This window comes from Motacilla alba, chromosome 3 (genome assembly GCF_015832195.1).
Source record: "Motacilla alba alba isolate MOTALB_02 chromosome 3, Motacilla_alba_V1.0_pri, whole genome shotgun sequence".
Taxonomy (NCBI): Eukaryota; Metazoa; Chordata; class Aves; order Passeriformes; family Motacillidae; genus Motacilla; species Motacilla alba.
Window position 1 is genome coordinate 113,391,833 of NC_052018.1, and position 22,564 is coordinate 113,414,396.

Below are 22,564 nucleotides of genomic sequence, written 5' to 3' on the forward strand. Positions count from 1 at the left end.
CGAGCGCCCGCCTCACCCCCGCGGGTCTGTACCGAGCTGAGGGGACCCGCCGGCGCTGAGGGGATCCGGTGGCGCTGAGGGCACCGAGGGGATCGGGTGCCGCCAAGGGGATCCGCTGGCGCTGAGGGGAGCCGGTGGCACCGAGGGGACAGAGCGGATCGGGTGCCGCCAAGGGGATCCGCTGGCGCTGAGGGGAGCCGGTGGCACCGAGGGGACAGAGCGGATCGGGTGCCGCCAAGGGGATCCGCTGGCGCTGAGGGGAGCCGGTGGCACCGAGGGGACAGAGCGGATCGGGTGCCGCCAAGGGGATCCGCTGGCGCTGAGGGGAGCCGGTGGCGCCTCACGGCTCCAACGGCCCGACGCCGTTGCTAAGGAGACGGCCACGGCGGAGATGGCGGCCACTGAGGCGGGCGGGAGTCCGGCTGCGGCCCCCGAGCCCTCGGCGTCCTCCTGCTCCTCAGGTGAGTGCCCCGGGCTGCCGAGGGTCGCGGCCGCCGCCACTGCCGGGCGTGGTGGCTAGAGGGCGGCGGCGCTCAGCCGCCGCTTCCCGGCTCTGCGGAGGGCTGGGGCAGAGCCGGCGCTCCGTGAGGGCCGGGCAGCCCCGCGGGACACGGGCGCTCCGTGAGGGCCGGGCAGCCCCGCGGGACACGGGCGCTCCGTGAGGGCCGGGCGCAGCCCCGCGGGACACGGGCGCTCCGTGAGGGCCGGGCGCAGCCCCGCGGGACACGGGCGCTCCGTGAGGGCCGGGCGCAGCCCCGCGGGACACGGGCGCGCTGCACATCTCCCCCCTCACGGCCCGCACCTCTCGCCGCTGGCATTTACCTCAGTTTGGGTGTCCGCACGGCAGTGAACACTGTTTGGGCCATCACCGGCTCTCCAGCACGCTCCCCTTCCAGCAGCTTCTCTCCCGTTAAAGCCAGTCTCCTCTACAGGCCGCCCGCTCCTCAGAGTCGCAGTCCAGGGAAAATAAACCAAGCCCGGCTGCTCGCCCCGTTCCTTGTTCCGGGGCGCAGCAGCACCTCAGCCCCGACTCCACAGCCCTCCAGAGGCCTCCCCGGAGCCCAGCTGGGCCCCTAGCTGAGGAGCCACCCCCCGAGCCCCTGTCCCCCAGGTGTTGCTCACAAAGCTGATTGCCAGGTGCTGGCAATCAGGGCTGCCTGCCGCTGGCAGTTCGGGCTCCATTACACCCCGGTTTCGATGGATACTGAGATGACTGGAAGTTGCAAGGCAAGCTGAAGACAAAAGGAGGCACATCTTTTGATCCCACCCAGCCATAACCTGGGAAGGGCCTTTACAGCACCCAGGAGTGGGCCCCGTTTCCCAAAAGACTGGATCTGGGCTGAGATCTCCACACGACATTGAAACCTGCTCAGTTCAGACCCGAGTGCCCATCACTGTGCTCAGCTGTGCCTCAGCCCAAGGCAAGGCATTATTGGAGAATTAACACCGAAAAACCACAGGCTATTCATGAGACTGGAATTCAGTTTTAGGAAGATTTTGCTGCACCACTCCTATTAAACATTAGTCACAGCCAAAAATGCAGTGCAATTATTCACATAAAGCTGTAAATATAGCATGGCACTGTTACCATATTGGTTCCTTTCATACTGACATATAGGGCTCGTGCTTATCTCTGCGCCCAGCATGCAAAGGGATTAAATTTAGAAAGCGCTCAGCTATTTTCTCCCACTAAAGATAAAACACATGAAAATTTTGTTTACTGGTTTGTGAATAGTGATAATTAAAGGGATGTTTTCAACTGGAAGTGTGGAAACTGACAAAACTTTTGCAAACTTTCAAGGCGGAGTCACAAGTGCTTCCAGCAGCAGGCTTTGACTGAGAAACAGGGAATGAGATCAGTGGCCACCAGAAGTTCCCTCTCTATCACACTACCTCCACCACAGCTTGGAAAGCTTTGTGGGAAAACGGGAACCCGACTAAAATGATTTTCTTAATGCCAGGTGTACTGAGAAAAGGATTACTCTGGATTTGAAATGAGTTAATGCTCTCCATCAGAACAATGACACAAGCTGCCAGAATGAAGGTAGCGAGTCTGTTGATGTTTGTCAACAGATAAAATTGTTGCTAAGCAAACACTACAGGCTTGGGATTTGTGGTTACGGCTCCATGAAGCCCTCCTCAGAGCATGACTGTCTCAAAGCCACACTAACAATCCCTCATTTTCCATTAAACCATCTGTTATAGGTGAAGTGATAAAAAAATCTATGAAATACACAGGGTTGGTAGTATTCACTTAATGGAAATTGACAAGATGCTGCAGTTTTCATTTTAGAAGCCTTTTCTCCTTGCTTATAACTTTACGTGACCCTGGGTAGAATTTCTTATCCCACCTGTGTTTCTTTGATGCTGCTACTTTAGAAACTTCTAATAAAACTTGATCCAGTCACTTTCCACAAATGCAGCAAAGAAATATTAACTGTAACAGTTAAAATGCTATGGTTGTTTTCATGCAAATTGTTGGTTCTTAATGCTTTGAAGCAAAGACTTTAAACTGGGTAAGGACTCAGTGGTGGCTGAATTGTGATAACAACAGACTTCACTACTGCGATAAAAATAATTTCACTTCTGCTCACGGAAATAATTCTATTGCTGCATGTGAAATATTAAAAGAATAATGTGATCAGCAGCTCAAAAGCACCAGAAAAAATCTGATCAGAACTGAAACGGTACTCAATTGTGCATTACACTGTGAGCAAAAACGAAAGTGTGCAGTAAGGTGTGCCATCAGTCTCGTGTCCAGCATGGGGCAGAGGGTATAGGGAGCAGGTATCTCAAGGAATCTCCAGGATAATCCATGAAATAAATCCAAATCCATATGCTTTGATTGTTATATCCATTTGTTCGTGTTTGTTCATCCAAGGGTAGTTAGTGACAGGTTTTGACCAAGTGCAGTTCTGCTCCTGTTCTGTGGCATTACTAACCTTTGTCCAAAGAGAATGTCACTTCTTCCATGTTTGCTGCTTCAGGGGGAGAAAAAAAAGGAAGAAAAAGCAAATTTTCATCCTGAATAAGTTCCTGAAAAAAATCCAGGTGCAAATCATGAATAACAGTGGGAAGAAAGTTTTTTGGAAGTAAACCCAAGTTCCTTACTGCTGCAGGATGGTGGGAAGTGGAACAGAAGCATAAGAGAACATTTAAGCTTGTCAGTTCCATCTAAGTATCTTTCTTTTGCTGAATTTCAGTGGTGTAAGTACTGTAAGAGCCTTCCCTGCAGATCCTTCCTGCTGCTCCTCCTCACAGCCCCTGCAGAGTTTGCATCACAACTTCTCCCTGTACTCAGCAACCAGAAAAAAACTCCCTGTATTGAGGATTTGCTGGGAAATTGCTTCAGGCTCTAAGAGGCAGGCTCTGTGGGGACTCCAGTGTTCACTTCTAGCAGGGCATCACTCTGAAGTACCCTTCTTTCTCAGCTCTGAGCTTTAGGACTACAGGGTTGCTGTAGGTGTGATTCCTGTCAGCAGGATAAAAATCTCTGCATTTATTCCCTTTCACTGGACAGGATGTCACAGGAAGAACGACATGGTAGGGACAAGAACGAGCAAGCCACAGGTGACAGATTCAAGTTATTGCTACCTAAAGATTTAATTGTTTGATGTAAGAATATACTTGTTCATGATCAGAATGAGGGTTATGTAAGACCTAAACAGAAAAGGATTTAAGCAATGCCATGTTTAAATGGAGAACATCTGAGAGCAGCTGACCTATTCAGACCAGGTTTCATTGCAAAGAGAAAGTCTTTGCATTTTAGTGCCCACTTAAACACTTCTGCAAGGGAGCAGTTCTAATAACACCACCTTCACCCAGCGTAGCTGGATGCACAGGGAGGGAGCTGAGGGCTTTGTCTGGCAGGGAAAACAACAGGGGCAGTTCTCAGAAATCTGCCAACAGTTGACCCAATCTCTGTTCCAAAACTAGGCTGGACACAGAACTTCCAAAGAAATGAAAGGCAATAGCTACAGAAACTACCACTGGCAAGTTGTACGTGTGGTACAAAAATGACCTCTCTGTCCATTCCCAACATGATTCACCTTCAGTCATCTTTTTCTACTTTTCCTGCAGTTTTCCCTCAGGCTTCCTTCCCAGAATGGGAGGTCTTGCCTCACAAAGTCTGTTGGAATCGTGCATCCTTCTGCATCTCTCTGCAATCTCCCCTTCTACAGCCATCCACAAAGCACCCAGCGGTAGCCAGGCACATGCTGAGCAGTCCCATTTACAGACTACATTGCAATAAGTAAACACCCAAACAAACCAAGCCCCAAGTGTCCTCTAACAGATCTTCCTTCACCTTTTTGTGTTGCGTGTCCTGTCAGAGCTCTGGAGGATGGGCTGACCCAAGGCTTGCTGAAGCTGACAGGAAGCTTCCCATCCACTCAGGAAGGCTTCAGAAATGGTCCCTACTTTTTCTGACCCTCCAGCCATGAGAGCTGGGACTAGCTAAAAGAGGCTGAAAAACCTAAAAGAAAAGAAACTAGAAACATCTAGAATTGAGGCAAGTGCAAAGTCCTGCACTGATTTTTTTTCAAGAAGCTTGTGATGCATGACCTGGAAGAACCTTTTCCCAGACCAGTGCCCTGCAATCTGTATTTTTTTTTTCTCCAAGGGTTTTGTTGCAGAGAAATTTGACTTCCTCTTTTATGTATATAACCTAGCAGGAAGCTCATGCATCAGCTACCAGAAAAAAAACCCAAAAAATGGGGAAGGTGCTCAGGCACTGATGAGGTGATGTTAGTATAAATTTTAGTATCAATTTTATGTTCCAGGAAGTGCAGAGGACACGGTGTCTTGTGATTTTTTTCCCCCGTTGAAAATAACAGATGAACAGCCTCCCCTTAGGCTTCCAAGTAATTGCAGATTATAACAGTTCCTTGAATGGAGAGCAGTTACCCTACAGCTTCTTAACTTAATTTTCTCCTTGAATGAGGCCTCTTCAGAACAGTTGGATGACTAGAAATAAAAATTTTGTAAGGTGCTACTTGGGTTAATATAGTCCCTATATGTACTGCCCACAGTAAAAAATAAATTAGTTCAATACCTAGTGTTCTGTCCAGGTAAAGTGGATATTTTCATGCTGTGAATATGGTCTGACTCCTGATTTTACTGGCATGCCATGATAATCTCCTCTGTGAAATTACACGTTATCTTTTTTGTCCATGCAGAAAGTACTTCCTTGAAAGAAGGAAATCTTCCCTATCCTGGGATGCTACCAGTAGATAAGAGGCTTCTAAACTTACAGATCTACAAACTTCTTCAGTGCGTTCATGAGAAAGACAAGAAGCAAATAGAAAATCTGATCCAGAAAGGATTCCCAGACCTCATTAATTACACAGAGCCCAAGGAAGGATATAGTGCCTTTCACGTGGCCTCCATGAAAAATGACATTGAAATGTGCCGCTTCCTGCTGGAACACGGAGCTCGTCCGAATGTCCACGACAACATGGGCTGCACTCCAGCCATGAAGGCAGCTGAGCTGGGCTATGAGGTGATTTTGGAATTACTAGCAAAAGCTAAGGCAGACATGACTGCTGTGGATAATGAAGGGAAAGGTGAGTGAGGAGGAAATACCAAGTCCCTTAACTGTGTGGCATACTTACTGCACGTGATGTGTCACGCCTGTGGAGAGGAGCTGTGCTTGAGGGTTGTCCTTACAGCCCAGCAGAAGCTGTTGGCCATAACAGCTGTGATGAAAATAATTCTGTGATAAAAATAATTCTCCCTGAAGAGTCTAGGCCTTTAAATCATAAGTCTCCCCAACAGAGAGCTGAGAGGTAACCTATAATTGAGACTCACGTTCCTCCCATGGCCTGTGACATACTGAGCTCTGGTTTTCTCCTCAAGCAAAGACTCTGAAGTAGAAATTTTTTTGCATGGCTTCACCCTCAGTGAAGGGTTCTCTGTTGCAGACTGGTCAGCTGTGAAGCTCACAGCCTCACAAGCCTTCTGGTAATTTCCTTTTGCACCCTAATCCCCCCTGGTTTCCTTTGCAGGTATTTTGTTTTACTGCCTTTCACCTACAGTTCGCCACACCCACTGCCTGCAAATCGCCTTGGAATATGGTGCAGATGTTAACAACTGTACCACCACGGGGAGGTCTCTGCTTCTACAAGCCTGTGAGCAGGCTCATGAGGTTAAAGAAATGTGCCTGATTTTCTTGGAGAAAGGAGCAGATCCCCATGCAAAAGACCCGGTATGAGCCTTTCTGTAACTAAGAACAGATACAGGAGTATAGAGCAGAGTACATGACTTTAAATCTGCACATTAAAATAAAGCAGTGAAAATTGCTTAACTAGGTGGCCATACCTCTTCCCCTCTTCTGTGCCACCCCTTTTTTTGGAGGAGAGGGATTTAATCTTCTTTTTGATTTTTGTAGGTTTAGAGTGCAAATATTTCTCCAAACTTACATGTAACTGAGTCAGCTGTTAGAAGCTGCAGTTCACTGTACTTCAGTGGAGCAGTGCTGATTTGTGTTCACCTTGATGTGTCTTTAGATTTTCAGAGTTGAAATAGTATTCATTGAAAGGTAAGTCCATTAGGGAAAATCTCATGAGCAATCAAGGCAGGAACAAGGCATAAGAAACTTCCTTCTCTTTTGTACGTCTTAATCACTTATTTGTTTGCTTCCTTAATTTAACAAAGACCTGAAAGACTGAAGCTCTGTGCTTTTGATAAATCAAGAAGCTCAGGCTTTCCCTTGGAGTTCTCCAAAGCAAACATCCATTATTATCTAGGAAAAGACAAAATTAATGTATTCAAATGAACTTTTCCTCAGTGAAATTCTCTGGTTGCTTTGCCTTCCCCATAGCACTCCTCCAGCCATAGCTCCTGCTTTCATAATCTGAGGTGGTATTTCGTGTTAGATGTTGTAAATATGCATGAGAAGATACCCACAGGATCCAGGATTCCGTAACTGAGGAATTGATTTTCATGGCATTATTCAAGGGACTCAAGCCTTCAGTGTAGTTGAGATGCTGGCATCTGACTGCTCTCTCTTAGCAGCTTTCAGAGTAGATTCTGAGAGCTTACCTGCAAGTATCTTTGAAACTGCTGGGCTTGTCGTTTGCTCCCAGTAGTAGCTGAAAGGAGGCTTCCAGTGGTGTGGCAGGTGGGCGCAGGCAGGTTCCCCGCGGCAGCCTTGCCCCGGGACAAGCCGGGATGTTGTCTCGCCGCCTGCAGGCCACCGGGCGCACGGCCGTGATGGAAGCTGCGCGGGAGGGTGCTGCCGACGTGGTGCTGGCTCTGCTGCGGAGGGGAGCCGACGTCAACCTGTTCGACTTTGAAAGGCACAGTGCTGCTCATTTCGCGGCCAAAGGAGGCTTTTTTGAGGTATTGACATTTGTGGTGTTAAAGCACTGATGCACAGCCAAACCTGGGTGGGTTTTTTGTTGTTACAGCGTTTTGCTTTGAGTTTTTGGAGTGTGTTTTGGTTGGGGTTCTTTTGAGTCCATTATCTCAGCTGATCAAAGCATAATGATCAGTAATCAAAAGCATTCTTTGTAAGTATCAAAGGAATTCCAGCAGTGATAGATAGGCCAGACAGGGGCTCACGCTGAGCTGGCAAGAAGATTGTCCTTGGTGTCTACAACTACACCAGGTTTCTGTTTCATCAGTTAAATAAGCGTAATACTATAGAAAACATTAATGTTACATGTGCATTGACCAGCTGGACATGGGAGAGAACCTCATTATTAGAATGGGAATGTAAGATACTGCATTTACTTGTAAATCAATCTCACATTTTCACATGTGAAGAACAGACAAGATTTTTGGTGGGACTCTGTTTGTTTTTCTAGATTCTGACGATTATTTCAGGTTATGGTGCAGACTTGAAACTGGTTGCTATGAATGGTAACACACCGCTTCATTATGCTGCAGAGGGAGGATTTACAGATTGCTGCAGGTATATAGGACAAAGAGGTACATTACAACTAAATTACTTCACAACTATTATCTGTATTCTATTTCTGTGCTAAAGGAAAGATTTCATTTGGGTATCTCCGAAGGATTTGACTCTTGGGTGCCCTGTGGCAAAATTCTTATTCAGAAGGGCCTAACAGAGGCTCTTATCTCATGTGGATGAGAAAACATTTCTCAAAGAAAGCAGCAGAAACACCACGTGTTTGTATAACTTAGTGTCGGACAGTATTAAGTGGTTCTGGGTTTAGTTGGGTTTAGATGTATTGTATTGAAACTTCCAATAGAAAATACACTTTTGATTTGATGATCACTTAAAAAAAAAGTCAGTGCAGTCATGAGGAAAACCTCATGCCCATGGGTATTGAAACATGCCCTGAATCAGCTGTAATCCTTTCCTGACTTGATCAGATGATCATGGCGCGTCAAGATTTGATCCAAGAGCACCCTGCAAAATCCCACATTCTGTTCTTGTGATCAAACAGGTGATCCATTGCCAAATTGTAATGTTGGGGTATAGAAATAAGTGACACTTTAATCTTAGTTTGCTTCCTAACCTTGCTCACCCCTTCAAGTTAAAATGTAAAGTTTCCACTGAACTTCTCTTTATGCATATTCATGAGTGGATAAATAAATAGAGCATGGGTTGCTCAATGCCTCTCCCTTTGGGAAAAAATATGGACACGTGGTTGACCTTCCAGCCTGGGATCAGTGATGTGGTTCCACCTAGCACTGCTGTTTATATAAAATTGTAGGCCCGTGGCAAGGAGTTGCCTGTGTATTACAAGTTTCTTGTGTTATATGATTAGGATTCCACTGCACTATTAGCCATACTGTGTCCATATTTCTAGGCTGTGATCCTACATGGTCAAACTTGTTAAATCTGACCCCAAGGGATGTTGCCAAGGCTGGTGGGTTTAAAGCAGCAGCAGCAGTGTTGCGCAAAGCCGAAAAAGCCTTTAAAAAGCCGGATGAGATCCTTGCCTGGTACCTGAAGGTGTACGACTGGTCCTTGCAGCACGAGGATGCCATCCGCAAGGAGTTTGAGGTTGACGAAGAAGGAGATGGGATGGTATCCAGAAGTGATTTTATGTCAGTCCTTCGGAAGCGCTGGGGCACCGTGGATGAGGAACAAATAGAAATTCTGGCTAAAAAGCATGAAGTATCTACCGACAAGATCAGCCTGGATGATTTTTTTAAAGGCTCAAAATACCTGCAGAAACCCTTTCTGCTGTCATCCTTTGGGCCCAAAGCAAAGAAGAAGAAGAAACCGCAGAGAAAGAAAGGCAAAAAAGGCCTGCCTGTGCCAATCTGTGTAATGCCAAAGAGCGAGCGTCCGCTGAGGGAGGATGGCTTCCCTACCTACATGGTTGAGGCTGTCCCAAAGATCCCTGAAGAGCAGCGTTTCAAACGGGCCCTCCAGTCCGCCCACCCCGTGTTCGATGACCGGGCCTGGTACGTGGAGGAGCCAAGGAAATCCCTCATAGACATCACCTACCTGGTGAGACAAGGAGACTTTGTGTCTCTGCAGAGAGCCTTCGACCAGGGCGTGCCAGTAGACATAAAAGATAAATATTACAAAACACCTTTGATGGTTGCATGTGCGAGTGGCAACATAGTCCTTGTGGAGTTTCTTCTGGAAAAGGGGTAAGATAATTTCAATTTAATTGCTGTTTTGGGAAGGCTTTCAAAAGCATCAATATCCAAAAGGCTATGGTTTGTTTTTTGCTTACATAACACTTAATATTAAAGCTAGTTCCCTAAGATCTCAAGTCACAGGGGGTAAGTTTATTATTTTTCACATTTTAGTAGCATGAAAATGAAAACAACCAAGAGACAAGTTCCCCAGGACTGAAATATTTGTTGTCTGGGCTGTTGGCATTTGGTCAGCAGCAGCGGTTCATACCCATGTCTCAAGCAGTGCATCCTCACAAGCAAACTCTCAAAGCTGGGAAATGATTTTGGGGAGATCTGACTCGAAGGACTTGCCTGAAATCGTCAAAGTGATCCTGGACTTTTCTGTTCCACATGCCTGGTTTAAACCTTCACTTTCCTCTGCAGCTGACTCAGGCTGAAAGAGCAGGATTTACATCAGAAGCCCCTGCTACTAATTAGCCTGCTTCTCATTTTAGAAGTGCTTCAGCAATGCTGTAGCCTGCAGACTCACTTGTGAAAAATCTCAGTGACAGCTTAAAAATGAAAGCAATTTCAGAAAGATTCAGTCAAACTTGTGTAATAGCATAATCTCTTATTGTCACACTGCTGTGGTCCTACAGCCCTTCACATAATTGCTTAAACGAATGTTTTTCAAAGACATTTACGTTAACTCTGTTCTCTCTCCACTACACATAGACAGAATTCATGTTAATATTAACATCTCAGGGAAAGGGGCTGTAGTCATTGCTCTGGTTCCTGCAAAGACTAGCAGCACATGGATCTTTCCACACCCTGGTGATTACACTGACATTCCTAGAGCATATGGAAATTGGGTAATGTGTATATTCAGGTTTCCTGAAGATAAAGATGTAGGAGCTACCAAATTAATCCACCAGATTAATCTCTACTCCTTTTCCCAATCCTCAGTAGACAGCACTGGAGTCACATCCTATTTAACAGTAAGACCTAGAAACACAGTAACTTAGCTTGAAAAAATAGTACCAGTTTTGAGATTTTTTCCATTGACAGAAATGAAAATAGAGGGGAAAGTTATCAGTAGCATTTAGGTTTGCATCTCTCAGCATCATGAGCTTGCAGTTTAGCACAGGCATTCAAATACCTTTCACAATATAACCTTTGCAGTACAGAACCACAAATCCATATTGAATACAAAACAAAACATTTATCCAGCTAAATGGTTAACATTTATTATGTATAAAATTAAATTGGTGGTATCTACTTTCTATCTTCCTTCAGAAAGAATTAGAAGTAAATGAAATTTGGTCTGATGGGAAATGCTGTGCTTGATGGGCAGAAAATGCCAAGGAATTTTTCAATCAGTGCTGCATCGTCCTTGTTCCCATTGACTGGTTTCTTTCTGATAGGATGAAGTTAGGAAAAAGGGTCCAGCGGCAGACAGAGTCTGAGTGCAGGCAAAGAGGTTGGGTTGAGAGAGAAAAGAGCAGGTTATTTTAATGAGAATTAAAACAAATGAAAACTGCATATAAATAAACCATAACAGCTTAGTGACTGAAAGATAAGAGAGATAAACGTGGTAGGTCAGGGGAATTTACTGAGCTAACATCAAAGATAGAATTCTGAAAAAGATTAAAAATTTAAACAAGGGAAGAAGAACAGATGAATCTGTGCTTTTATTTAGACAATTACCTGACCCGAAGAGCAAACAGCTACCCCTGGAAGCAGCTTCTTTCATAATTCTTCTTCTTTCTTCCTTCCTCTTTGTCGTTTGGGAAGACAGCAGCTTTTTGTCCACCAAGTAAGTGGGACAGTGTCCCTAACTCCCTTCAGGACCTCTAGGGCCGGTAATGCTTTTCCTCCCAGTTTCATCCAATGGCAGCCTGTTGCCAGGATCTCCCCTGAACCAGCATCCCAGTTTGATTTGGGAGCAGAAACAGATCCTAGCCCAGCAGCACCGCAGCTGAGTAGTTTTTCAGTGCTCAGACTGCCGAGGCGTAACTCGTTTGTCGAAGGGAGAAGCCAGTGCAGAGAAATGGAGCAGGCAGAGGGCAGCAGCACTGGAAAGAAAGGTGAGCACTTCCCTCTCGTGCAGGCGAGCTCTGCAGTGTTGCCACATGTCCTGTAGCACCTGTTCTTGGCCCAGAAGTGAACTTTCTGAGTTCCTGAACCTGCTTTCTGCCATGCTGGGTGAAGCTGGAGCACCAGCAGCCTTTTCCAGGACTAAGGTGTTTGAATGCCTGTGTTTTTTCCTGTACCCATGAAAGGCTCCATGTGAAGGACCCTGATGGCTTAGGGGGGGACACGAGCAGCACCCAGGCACATTCGCAGTTACTGCTCCATGACAAGTTCAGGGCTCAGATGGGTTCGGAGTAGCGGTATGAAGATAGCTGTTTACATGGAACACGCCATTGCAGCGGGCAGTTCCAGCTGCTGCGCTTGCAGCTGGGGCTGTTACTGTGGCACCCAGCAGCTTCAGCTGCCACAACTGCTCTTCCCCTGTGCAGGGCTGATGTAAACGCGACCGACAACTTCCTGTGGACTCCTCTGCATCATGCCTGCTACAATGGACACCTGGACATCGCTGAGGTGCTGGTGCAGGCTGGAGCAGCCGTGAATGCCCCTGCCATCGGCGAGGCCACGCCGCTGATGAGAGCCGTTGAGGCCTGCAGGCTGGACATGGTCTATTTCTTAATCACTGCAGGTGCTGACGTCCAGGCTGTAAACAGCAATGGTAAATAGCAGTGGCTCCAAAACAGGCTGTGTCTCTATTAAAAACACCTGGAACACTTTGAGAACTGTTCCTGCAACTGGAACCCTAAACTGTTCTGTTTAGGGCTGCCGGAAGTGTTACCTCCTCACAGCAGATCCCTCCTTCAGAGTTATTTCCACTGTCTCCAGAGTGATTTAAAAGTTCACATGCATCACCCTTCAGGCTCTTGCTCTAACATAGAAAGCAGCATTGCTACACAATGAGACTTTCCTTGCCAAAATGCCTAGCAGTGAAAGCCTGCTTGTAGCAGGGATGTGTATTCCTTATTTCTTGTATCATGTGGAGTCCCGATTCACACAGCAGTTCAGTCTCACACATACTTTACAGCCAGAGTTTCATAGGAACCAGGACAGATTTTTTTCCTTCATTAAGCACTGAAGCTGTTCATTTACATCAGGGGGCTTTCCCTTGCCAGCCACAGAGCAAGCACAGGCAGAAGGAGATGGGCAGCACAGCACAAGGTCAGGAATGCAGACCATCTCCCAGTGCTAAATGCTCTCAGCTCTCAGAGATCAAAATGACAACCTGCAGGACCAGTGTATTAAGCTGCAAATGGCAGAACATTAGAACAAAGCAAGCAATACAAGAATTTCTGCCATGTTCCTGCAAAACAAATTTCAGGGCTCGTTTCTGCCAAGTCTTATTTCTGCAAGCAGTGCTGATGACCACTGGTCCTCACACCAATGTCAGGCACGCTGCTGGCACATGGGATGGGTAATAAAATACTTGCTATGTTAAATTCAGTTGATTGTCCAGTTGCAATAAAGCAGTGCCAAAGTTAATTTTCATGGTTTACACAGATATTTATTTTTTTAAATACAGGAAGGAGTGCTCTCGATCTTGCTGAAGTATTTGAAGATGCTAGAATAATTGAACTGCTCGAAAATCAACTGCAAATTTTGGCAGAAGAACAAGAAAAAGAAGAAGCAAAGCCAGCAAAAGGTGGGAAGCCAAAACCAGCAGAGCCACCGAAACCTGTGAAGAAGGAGGTATGAGGGATGGTAACAAAGGACTGATTTGCTAATAGTTAGCAGGGAGCTGCTTTCTCTCCTTTCTTTGCCACCCATTCCTCTCTTAACGCTGGAACTCGGGCAGCTTTGTTAAAGTGAGTATTTTCAGATGCCCATACTTGTTCTTGAGTATTAGAACTTGTTCATTGGTTGAAATTTATCTTGCTAATTAGACAGACTTCATGTCTTCCCCAGACACACATCAGAATGATGCCCTGTATCACTAACAGACACAGAAAAAGATTTCTTTTTCTTTTTCCCTCCTCCTGAAGCATATGCTCATCCAGCTCTGTTGTGGTAAACGCTGCACAACTGGTAACCATAACTTCTGAAAGGGAGAACCTCTTTTTTCACAAGATAAGAGCAGTACCCTTCAAACCAGTTAAAAGGTTTTTTATTTTCCTAGTTGAACTCACTGAGACAATACCAGGCTTGCTAACTTCCGATTTTCCATTTTGTCCCATATCCTTCCTCTTCCACTATTTACCTGAGTCCTGTTTCTCAAATCTCACACTGATGTTTGCCTGTTTTATTTCTGAATGCTTTTCCTGCACCCCCTGGGAGTCTTGAGCAGCATTGCCCTATTCCCAAGCTGCCACCAGCCTCTGTGACCACATCTGGGTTCTCCTGCTGGGATGAGACCTTCCTGATTCACCAGTGGTACTTCTAGTCACATCCAGCATGCTATTGAGGGAGAAGATGAAATTGTATCTGTGTGGCTGGAGGTGTCCTTCAGCTGCCCTGGGCAGTGCAGTAAATGTGTCCCAGTAGCTACAGGTTGGCATCCCCCTTGCACAAAGGTTTTGAATGTCAGGGACAGCACAGGACTTTGAGAGGCAGGAGGAAGACAGCCTTCGGTGCTTGTTTATTCCTCACTTGGAAGAGGATGGGATCACCAGTGGTTCAAGGTGACTGTCTTGGGAGTCACAAAGAGCAGGTAATGTTTTAGTGTCCAAGGAAGACAGGTGCCTTTTACCTTTCAAAAGGTTGGCCCTTGCAATTTTTGTTTTTAAAATATCAGCTTTGACAGAAACAGGTTCTGAAGAGATGAGAAAAAATACTCCCCCAGTAAACCTCGTAGCAGAGTGTCAGAAGATGCAGGATGCATGCCTTGCTCTGAACATGATGTGTTGGTATAGTTGGTACCTTCTTGCCCTTCAGTCTCCAGATGCATCTCCGCCACCTGAGGAAGAACCTGTTCCTGAAAAGACAACGCGTTCCCGTAAGGACAGTTCTGCTTATTGGAAATCTTTGGCAGCGAGAGAAAACAAAAATGACATCTCCTTCAGACCCAGAAAAGTATGTACAGCAGCAAAACATGAGTGCAGCTCCATGGTAACTTAAGGGTAGACCTTGCTGAGATCAAAACCCTGAACAATCCAATGACATTTCCAGTAGTCAGCTAGCTTGGAGATGATGTGACACAGCCTAGAGAGGTTGCCACCAAACAAGAGTAATTAAAGAGTTTGTGGATGTATATCGTATAATAACACAAATATATATATGTAAAACAAATATTTGTGGAAATCAAGCTTTTATCAGATTTTAAAATTGGATTAAAGTGCAGGCACAGTAAAATAAAAATGCAACTACATTTATGACATGTATTTTTATACTCCTGCTTTTAAAAGATAGCAGTCTGTTTGTATAGCATGGGCACCAGCTTCTAACTTGCTCTGTTGATCAGTTACCACACGGTGACTTTTGGCAGGGACAGTTACTGGACTAGATGCATCGCAGCACACTAAATATTTGCTACCTAGAGTTGGAATAGTGGAAATACAACTTCTCTGTCAGGGTCTTGTTCACACACACTTCAAAATAACTGAGAAACAGAACAACATAATCACAGTGAGGTAATGTTTGTAATTTTTTTTCTCCTTAAAAAGGAAAAGAACGCCACTGCTGTCTGAGCAGTTGTGTTTGGAGTTTGTTTATCATTTCCTTAACCCTGATTTATGCTAGTTTCTACAGTGGTCTCAGAGGACTGAGGCTACATAGCTGATGACTCTACAGCTAATTACTATTTTCCACTCTGAGGATCGTGAGCCCGAGTCAGTAATTTTAAATAATTACCTTAAGATCTTCTTTCCCACATTATCTGTAATCGGAGCCCATGGCATGATATAGATTGGAAGTGACAACAAGAGAATGCTCTGTTCATACGCACACAGATTGCTGACCTCTGTGCTGCTGGGAGGCCCCGCCACTTCTTGTCTGTGTCTCATAGTGGAAAGGAGTGCTAGAACGGGCCTCTCTTTGGCTAACAGGATCTTCTGAGTGCTTCTGCTGCAAAAGGCGCATCCAGATTCACTACAAAACCTTTCCTTTGTAGGTATGGAGCCCTGATGCCACAGCGATGCAGCTTGCAGAAAAGCGAGAATTGCTCCGTGAACGCGCTGCTCTTTGTGGTCACATGGAAGATTTCACAACCCTCTTCAATAGGAAATTTGAGAAATAAGCACAGCATCTGCACAAAGCTACTCCAGCACGTGTTTTGAGGAGACAAAGATGTAAAAGGCTACTCCTTTGCAAGGAAGGAATCGTGCAGTGCTCAGTAAATAAATCTCAGTTACCATAAAAGAAAATCATATCAAGTTTTTCCTCCATAGATTATGTTGCTTACCCACAATCTTTTGTTGAGGGCTTAGTCTGCAAAAAGATTTCTCCTCGTGTGATTCTAAGTCTTGGAGCTGGCTCAGTATACTTCATGGAATAGCCACTGTTGTGACACACAAATCTTTTGAAAAGGTGTGGCTTTAGAAGGCTTTCAGCCCAACACAAAACTTCTTCCTGGAAGATACATCCCCCTTCTGCTCTAAATATATAGATACAAAGGTAGCATTCAGTAATTAGCTAAGACAGCAGCGTTCTCACTTGTCTGTAGAGGCCACAGCGAGTTCACAATTTAAAACCAGGACTCTCACAGGGCCTAGTGTGCTTCCTTCATGTTCTCCCATGCATTTGCCAGAGTGCACGTGAGATCTGAAACTGCTTCCACCCCAACGGGCTCATATTGTTTTCCTTCTGATTGCTTGAAAGGATAACAGTCTCTGTAATAATCTGTAATCCATTTGCCATGTCTCCCACAGACCACTGGTATCTCTCACACGAAGGAAGGGTCTCAGAGACCTGCACTGCAGAGTTCCAAGCCACTGAGACCATCAAGCCCAGCCTTTGACCACTGTCCCCCAGACCATGGCCCAGAGTGCCACATCCAGTCTTTCCTTAAACGCCTTCAGGATGGTGATTCCACCGCCTCCCTGGGCAGCCCATTCCAATGTTAATTCCATTCCTTTCCGTGAAGAAATTCCTCCTAATGTCCAACCTGAATATGTATCTCTTCATCCTCCAGGTAATTTTTCCTAAGCTCTTCCAGTTTGCCAGAGGGGGTTATTAACAAACACTGTTCTGGGCCATCCAAAACTGACATCACATTCATTGTTCCAAATTTTTTGCTTCTAGCTTCTTTCTAAGAGATTTATCTTGCTCCATCACCTCCCGAAGGACCAATTGAAGCAACTGATTCATTTCCCATTCCCTCTGAACCACTTCTGGTTCAGCAGCTCCCCGTGAGCCTTCGAGAGCTGCAAAGCTTCCACCAGTAATGATCCTCTGAGGGTTGTCCTGACTTCTCCTGGAGAAAAACGTTCCAGCAGGTCTAGAGCCCACCAATCACTGCACCAGAGCCAAGGCAGCCTGTCTGTGGTGCCAGTTTGACATTGTGACCCCCCTCTGCAGCCAGGTTACTGAGGTTCTTGGTAACACATCCCTCGGGGGCAATCAGAGAAACAACACTGAATGACCAATGAGTGATTTTTATCTGCCAGCATAAAACTTCTGCTGGCTGCAATGATTGTAAATAACAAAAATAGTGGAGCTTCAGTTAAGTCATAGAAAGCTGTGTGGGCAAGGAGCCCGTGAACAATCGTAAATGAAACTGCATCTTTGAAAGAAGGAGAAGCAAAGGGGCAATTTGCTGAACTGTAGCCATCAAAATAAAATCAAGCAGCAGTCAGAAAAACTGTGTTTCTGGCAGAGCTCTATCGCAGATGTTACCCAGGACAGTTCACAGCCTTCACGTGTCCATCGAGGCTTTTCCTGGTTCTTAGTGCAAGGTTGAGCAGCACAGCATTCCTTGTGGGATCCTCCACCACCTGTGTCAGGAAGGGATCATCAGAACTTTCCAGGAACCTCCTGGACTGTCTGTACTTTGCTGTGTTGCCTCTCCGGCTGTCAGGGTGGTTAAAGTCCCTCACAAGAGGGGAGAACCAGGACTTGTGTATTGAGGCTGCTTTGAGCATCCTGCATTGTGGCATCACAGTGGTGATGCAATAAGGAGGCTGTGTCCTGTGCAGGACACCCACTGCAGTCCCTAAGAGATGGGGGAATAGGAAAACCTGCTTGGCTGGAGGAGGCAGAGCCACCCACAGCTGCCCTCGCCATCAGACTGGCCTGGGACAGCGTGGCACAGAGCAGCGCTGCAGGCACCCGGCCCCTCAGCCAGGGGCAATAGCTGGGCAGCTGACATCCCGGCTGCCCCTGGCCCAGCAGGCCAAGGACGAGGCAACAGCGCGGCATCCCGAGGCTGTGCAGTGCAGCTGGGATGCTGGCAGAGGGCTTGGCGGGGCCGGAAATGCCATGGCAGGATCCCCAGACTTGGTGAGGCAGAGGCAGACAGGTCAGCATGTTCTCCCCCTCCCTGCCCACCCCGTGGGGCTGGGGACACGGGGACAGTGGGCTCAGGTGGGGCTGTCCTCACAGGGCTGGTGGCAGCTGCCAACACCGGCCACCACGATGGCCACCAGTACGCGGCTGAGTCTGAGCGGCTCAGGAAGGCCAGGCTGCGTGTGGAGAAGGCCATTAAGGTGAGGGGTTCGATTTCACACTGCCCCAAGGTGGCACACGCTTGCATTTGTGCGCCTGTGGCTCAGGAGAGCCGAGCCAGAGTGCTGGGCTGGGCAGGCTGAGCTCGCTGCTCTCCCCAGGAGAAGAAGATCTTCACGGTGCACGGCCCTTACCCCGTCATCCGGCAGCTGCTGCGCGCACGGGGCTGGGTGGAGAGGAAGCTGCCCTGCAAGGGCAGGCAGCTGAAGCAGCAGCCTGGCGACCAAAGGAAACAGCAGCTGGACAAGGGGAAAAGTGGTGGCGGTGATGAGCAGGGCGAGGCAGCGCTGAACCCACAGCCTTCCTTGGGCACCGCAGAGCCCCTGCAACACCCACGTTGCACGGCACACGACAAGGAGAATGAGAAGGAAAGGGAAGATGAAGATGAGGAGGAAGACCAGTGCAGTGAGAACTCTGAAGACATCCATGAGCTCATGGTTAGCTAAGAGGGCTTGGGCTGAGCTCTGCCACAGCTCCCCACATCCTCCCCTGGGACCCTCGGGGCAGGGCACAGCCTGGGGTGAGGGGCTGGGGCAGGATGGGGCTCCCTGGCTCACCCCAGCCCTCTCCCTCCCGCAGTCCTTCCTGGTGCAGGACCAGGTGCCCAACTTCCTCTGGACCCTTCGCCTGAGCAGCGTTGACCAGGAGCTGCTGCAGAGGATCGAGGTGGTGAACCGCTATCCCCGGCTGGCCGCGCTTTGCACCAAGGTGGAGCACGGGGCCTCAGGGAGGGGACACAAGGGGGGGTGTCCAGAAGGGAATGACAAGCTTCTCTAAACAGGAGGGGCTGTGCCAAAGCCTGCAAAACTTGCCCTGGTTCGAGCAAGTCGATTTCAACACCTTTTTCCCCCGGTGCTACCGGATGGGGTTCATGGACGAGAAGGAAGCCTTCATTGGTGAGCCTGGGGCTGCTGCCCTCCTGTCACCCCCCATGCTCCAGTCTTCCCATGTCCTGTGCAGGACTGGCTAGGGATGATGTTTCCCTCTTGCAGAGGATTTCTGCCTGACAGCAGCTCGCAGCCTGCTCAAACTGGCCCTGCAGAAGGTCGAGGACAGGCCGGTGGGGACAGAGCAGCCCTCAAAACCCGACGAGGTGCCAGGTGAGTGCGCGGAGCTGGCTGAGCGGGGCGGAGGCCAGGGATGAAACGGAGAGTTCAGGGCGTGTCTGAGGGCTGAGCTTGGAGGCTGAGCCTCTGCTCGTGTCTGTGGCTTGGGATCCCTTACTCCATCCCCTGCCCTAGCTCCAAAGAGACCCGTCCCACAGGAAGGCTCAGTGCTTCAGCCCCAAGGCTGTGTAGGAGTCATGAATCTCACCCCATGCTGTCCACAGCAGGGCGGCGCTCCCCCCTGTATCCCCAGCTGGTGGAGGAGGCCCTGGAGGTCTGTGAGCAGCACCTCGGAGTTCTGGGGCACCAGGACATCGACAGGAAGACCCCGTCACCCTGCTGGACATGCATCGACTGGGACCGCTTCCTGCCGGAATACTACCGTGTGGCGCAGTGGGTGCTGAGCAACATGGGGCAGGGGGGACGGTGGTGGGGCCGGTGCTGACCCCCCGTGTGCCCCCACAGTGAGGGGACCAGGCTGGTGCTGGGCAGGGAGCAGCGGGAGCGGTGTCAGCACCTGCTGCAGCGCCTGGAGGAGAAGCTGCCGCAGCTCGGCATAGAGGGCAACCTCAACATCTGGATCGTCAAGCCCAGCGCCAAATCCCGCGGCAGGGGTAAGGCTGGGGGAAGCGTGGGGCGCACACGGCCCCACGGAGAAGGGATCCCACCATCCCTGTGTTGCCCAGGCATCGTGTGCGCCACGCGGCTGGAGGAGGTGCTGGAGCTGGCGCAGAGCTGCACGGGCGCCCCGGCCGGGGTGTGCGAGTGGGTGGTGCAGAAGTACGTGGAGCGGCCGCTGACCATCTTCAACACCAAATTCGACATCCGGCAGTGGTTCGTGGTGACTGACTGGAAGCCGCTGACTGTCTGGTTCTACCAAGACTGCTACCTGCGTTTCTGCTCCCGGCCCTTCTCCCTGTGTCACCTGGAGCCGTGAGTGTCCCCCCCTGAGCCCCGGCTCGTGCTGCCCAGCCCCCCGGCACCCCCTGACCCAGCCCCGCTCTCCCTGCCCCAGCGCCAGGCACCTCTGCAACGTCTCCATCCAGAAGCGGTACAAAACATCACAGCCGGACCCCCGCGTGCCCCGCGACAAGATCTGGTCCAACAAGCAGTTCCAGGCCCACCTGGCATGGCTGGGGCGGGCGAATGCTTGGCAGCGGGTGACGGTGCCCGGCATGAAGGCGGCGATCCTGAACGCCCTGCGCTGCGCCCGGGACCAGGTGGGCTCCCGCAAGGGCAGCTTTGAGCTCTTCGGGGCCGACTTTCTCGTCGGGGAGGACCTCAAGCCCTGGCTGCTGGAGATCAACTCCTGCCCCACCATGAGCCCCTCGTCGGCGGTGACGCGCCGGCTGTGCGCCAACGTCCAGCGGGACACGCTGCGCCTCGTGCTCGACCGCAAGGACGACCCCACCTGCTCCATTGGTGCCTTTGAGCTTCTCTACAGGGAGGTAGGCTGGGGGCTGGGGACAGCCACCCCCAGGCACCCCCAGTCCCCACTGCCCCTTGTGTCCTCCTGCAGGCAGCCGTGTCCTCGTGTCTGACTGTGGGGCTGAGGCTGATGGTCACGGGCTGCTCCCTGAAGAAGGCCCAGCCGGCAAAGCATCGATCCCGGGACAAGCTCCCCAGCACTGTACCCGGTGCTCTCCAGCTCCCTGCACCCTCAGGGAACAGAGTGGCACAGGAAAAGCTGCTTCCTCTGGGGCTGCAGGGCAGCTGCTGCCTGCCCAAATCTGACCCTCCAGCACTGCCACAGCCCCCGGACTGCTCTGCTGGGAGCCAGGAGATGCCATGGCTCCTTCACCTCGCTGGGCAGCCCGAGAAAGCTCAGCCCTTGATCAGTGGCTGTCCCACGGATAGAGTGCCAGGACCAAGCCAGGGAGCCCCCAGGAGCCCCCGGCTACCCCCAGGCTACTCTGCTGGAGACCAGGAGCTGCCATGGCTGCTTCACCTGGTGGTCGGGCAGCCCCAGGAAGCTCAACCCCAGACAGCTTTGCAGCCGACCACCAGCTGTCCTCTGCATGGGGGGCCTGTGCCACTGCCCCAGGCACCGACCAGGAGTCCCTGGCTACCTCCAGGCGGTTCTGCCAGGAGCCAGGAGCTGCCACGGCACCTCCACCTGGCTGGGCAAGCCGAGGATGCTCAGCCCCGGGAAGCTCAGCCCCCCATCAATAGCCGTCCCCTGGCCAGGTTGCCACCGCGCCAGGAAGCGCCCAGGAGGCCCTGGCGCCCCCCAGGAGCCAGGCGGCAGGGATTGCCACGGCTCAGTCCGCCGGGCGGGCAGCCCCAGGCTGCTCGGCCCCACAGAGTTCTGCCCCCCATCAGTGCCCGTCCCCCGGTGCGGGGGCCTGTGCCACAGCCCCGGGGAGCGCCCAGCAGACCCTGGCGACCCCCGGGCTGTGCTCCGGCCCCTGCGGGATTTCCCGCCCGGCCAGCGCGCCTGCCAGCGCTGTAAGAGCCCCGGGACCCCCAGCCCCTGCCGGGAACAGCAGAACACCCAGCTCCCCAGGGGATGCGGAAGAGCTGGCACACAGAGACACCGCCACCAGGTGACAGCGCCCTGCCCGTCCCGGATGGGCCAGCACAGCAGCGGCAGCAGCCGGCTGCCTCCCGCGGGAGCGAGAGCCCATTGCTGGGCCGCGGTAGCCACCCTAACCTGCACGCCCGCTTTTAATAGACTTTGGTGAGAAGGAGCCCGGCTTGGAGCTTCTGTGCGTGCGAGATGCGGGCGCAGGTGGTGCTGCCGGCAGGACGAGCCTGGGGCTGCCGGGGCAGCTCCTCGGCTGGGTACAGACGCAGGACGCAGGGAAAGCTGCCTCCGCTCCTGCCTGCCTGCGGTGGCCCCTGGCAGACAGCTGTGGCAGCGGTGACACGGCTGCACCCCGGCACTGGGAAGCGGTCAGGCACGGAGTGCTGGCAGGGCTGGTGCCCCCTGACGCGCCAGGGGGACGGCAGGAGGAATCCCATCCTGCGGGCGTGCCAAGAACAGAAGTGGGTGCTTGAGCCTGGCAGCAGGTGGGGAGTAACGGGATGGCAAAGGGAAGTCAGGTGTCCTCAGGGATCCCCTGTGGGCTCCTGGGGCTGCTCGGATAAACAGGAAAGGAGGTGGGGGGGAGTGCAATGGGGCCCTGGGGCAGCACCAGCTCCTGCAGGTTCCTTTTGTGACAAGGTAGCCCACTTGTTACAGAATCCCAGAATGGCTCGGGTTGGAAGGGACCACAGTGGGTCAT

At 50.3% G+C, this 22,564-nt stretch overlaps 3 protein-coding genes across 3 annotated transcripts in view; 2 read left to right on the forward strand and 1 right to left on the reverse strand.

Annotated features, from left to right (window-relative positions):
* Positions 1–1,016, reverse strand: part of PAK5 (p21 (RAC1) activated kinase 5) — a 157,581-nt gene extending 156,565 nt beyond the window's left edge. Inside the window, exon 1 of the mRNA XM_038131239.1 lies at positions 823–1,016. The gene's annotated coding sequence lies outside the window, so the exon portion shown is untranslated. The remainder of the gene's footprint in view (positions 1–822) is intronic.
* ANKEF1 (ankyrin repeat and EF-hand domain containing 1) lies at positions 233–17,993 on the forward strand. Its single transcript, XM_038131238.1, has 10 exons — positions 233–461; positions 5,178–5,564; positions 6,006–6,205; positions 7,192–7,341; positions 7,809–7,932; positions 8,781–9,576; positions 12,069–12,295; positions 13,157–13,323; positions 14,506–14,643; positions 15,680–17,993. The coding sequence occupies exons 1-10, from the start codon at positions 392–394 to the stop codon at positions 15,803–15,805; spliced, it is 2,385 nt and encodes a 794-aa protein (XP_037987166.1). The 5' UTR covers positions 233–391; the 3' UTR covers positions 15,806–17,993.
* On the forward strand, positions 17,986–22,337 carry LOC119699150 (tubulin monoglycylase TTLL3-like). The gene is made up of 13 exons (XM_038132201.1): positions 17,986–18,025; positions 18,109–18,212; positions 18,333–18,668; positions 18,811–18,939; positions 19,013–19,127; positions 19,224–19,335; positions 19,390–19,394; positions 19,565–19,730; positions 19,803–20,270; positions 20,353–20,785; positions 20,857–21,089; positions 21,382–21,785; positions 22,012–22,337. The coding sequence occupies exons 1-13, from the start codon at positions 17,986–17,988 to the stop codon at positions 22,335–22,337; spliced, it is 2,871 nt and encodes a 956-aa protein (XP_037988129.1).
* Positions 22,338–22,564: the final 227 nt, after the last annotated feature.

What these genes read in the sequence shown, in the direction of transcription:
- ANKEF1 (XM_038131238.1), top strand. Translation starts at nt 392, where the DNA reads ATGGCGGCCACTGAGGCGGGCGGGAGTCCGGCTGCGGCCCCCGAGCCC. An exon ending in TGTGGATAATGAAGGGAAAG is followed by an intron (nt 5,565 to 6,005) that starts GTGAGTGAGGAG and finishes TTTCCTTTGCAG; the next exon opens with GTATTTTGTTTTACTGCCTT. An exon ending in CCAGGCTGTAAACAGCAATG is followed by an intron (nt 12,296 to 13,156) that starts GTAAATAGCAGT and finishes TTTTAAATACAG; the next exon opens with GAAGGAGTGCTCTCGATCTT.
- LOC119699150 (XM_038132201.1), top strand. Translation starts at nt 17,986, where the DNA reads ATGGCAGGATCCCCAGACTTGGTGAGGCAGAGGCAGACAG. An exon ending in GAATACTACCGTGTGGCGCA is followed by an intron (nt 19,731 to 19,802) that starts GTGGGTGCTGAG and finishes GTGCCCCCACAG; the next exon opens with TGAGGGGACCAGGCTGGTGC. An exon ending in TTGAGCTTCTCTACAGGGAG is followed by an intron (nt 20,786 to 20,856) that starts GTAGGCTGGGGG and finishes GTCCTCCTGCAG; the next exon opens with GCAGCCGTGTCCTCGTGTCT.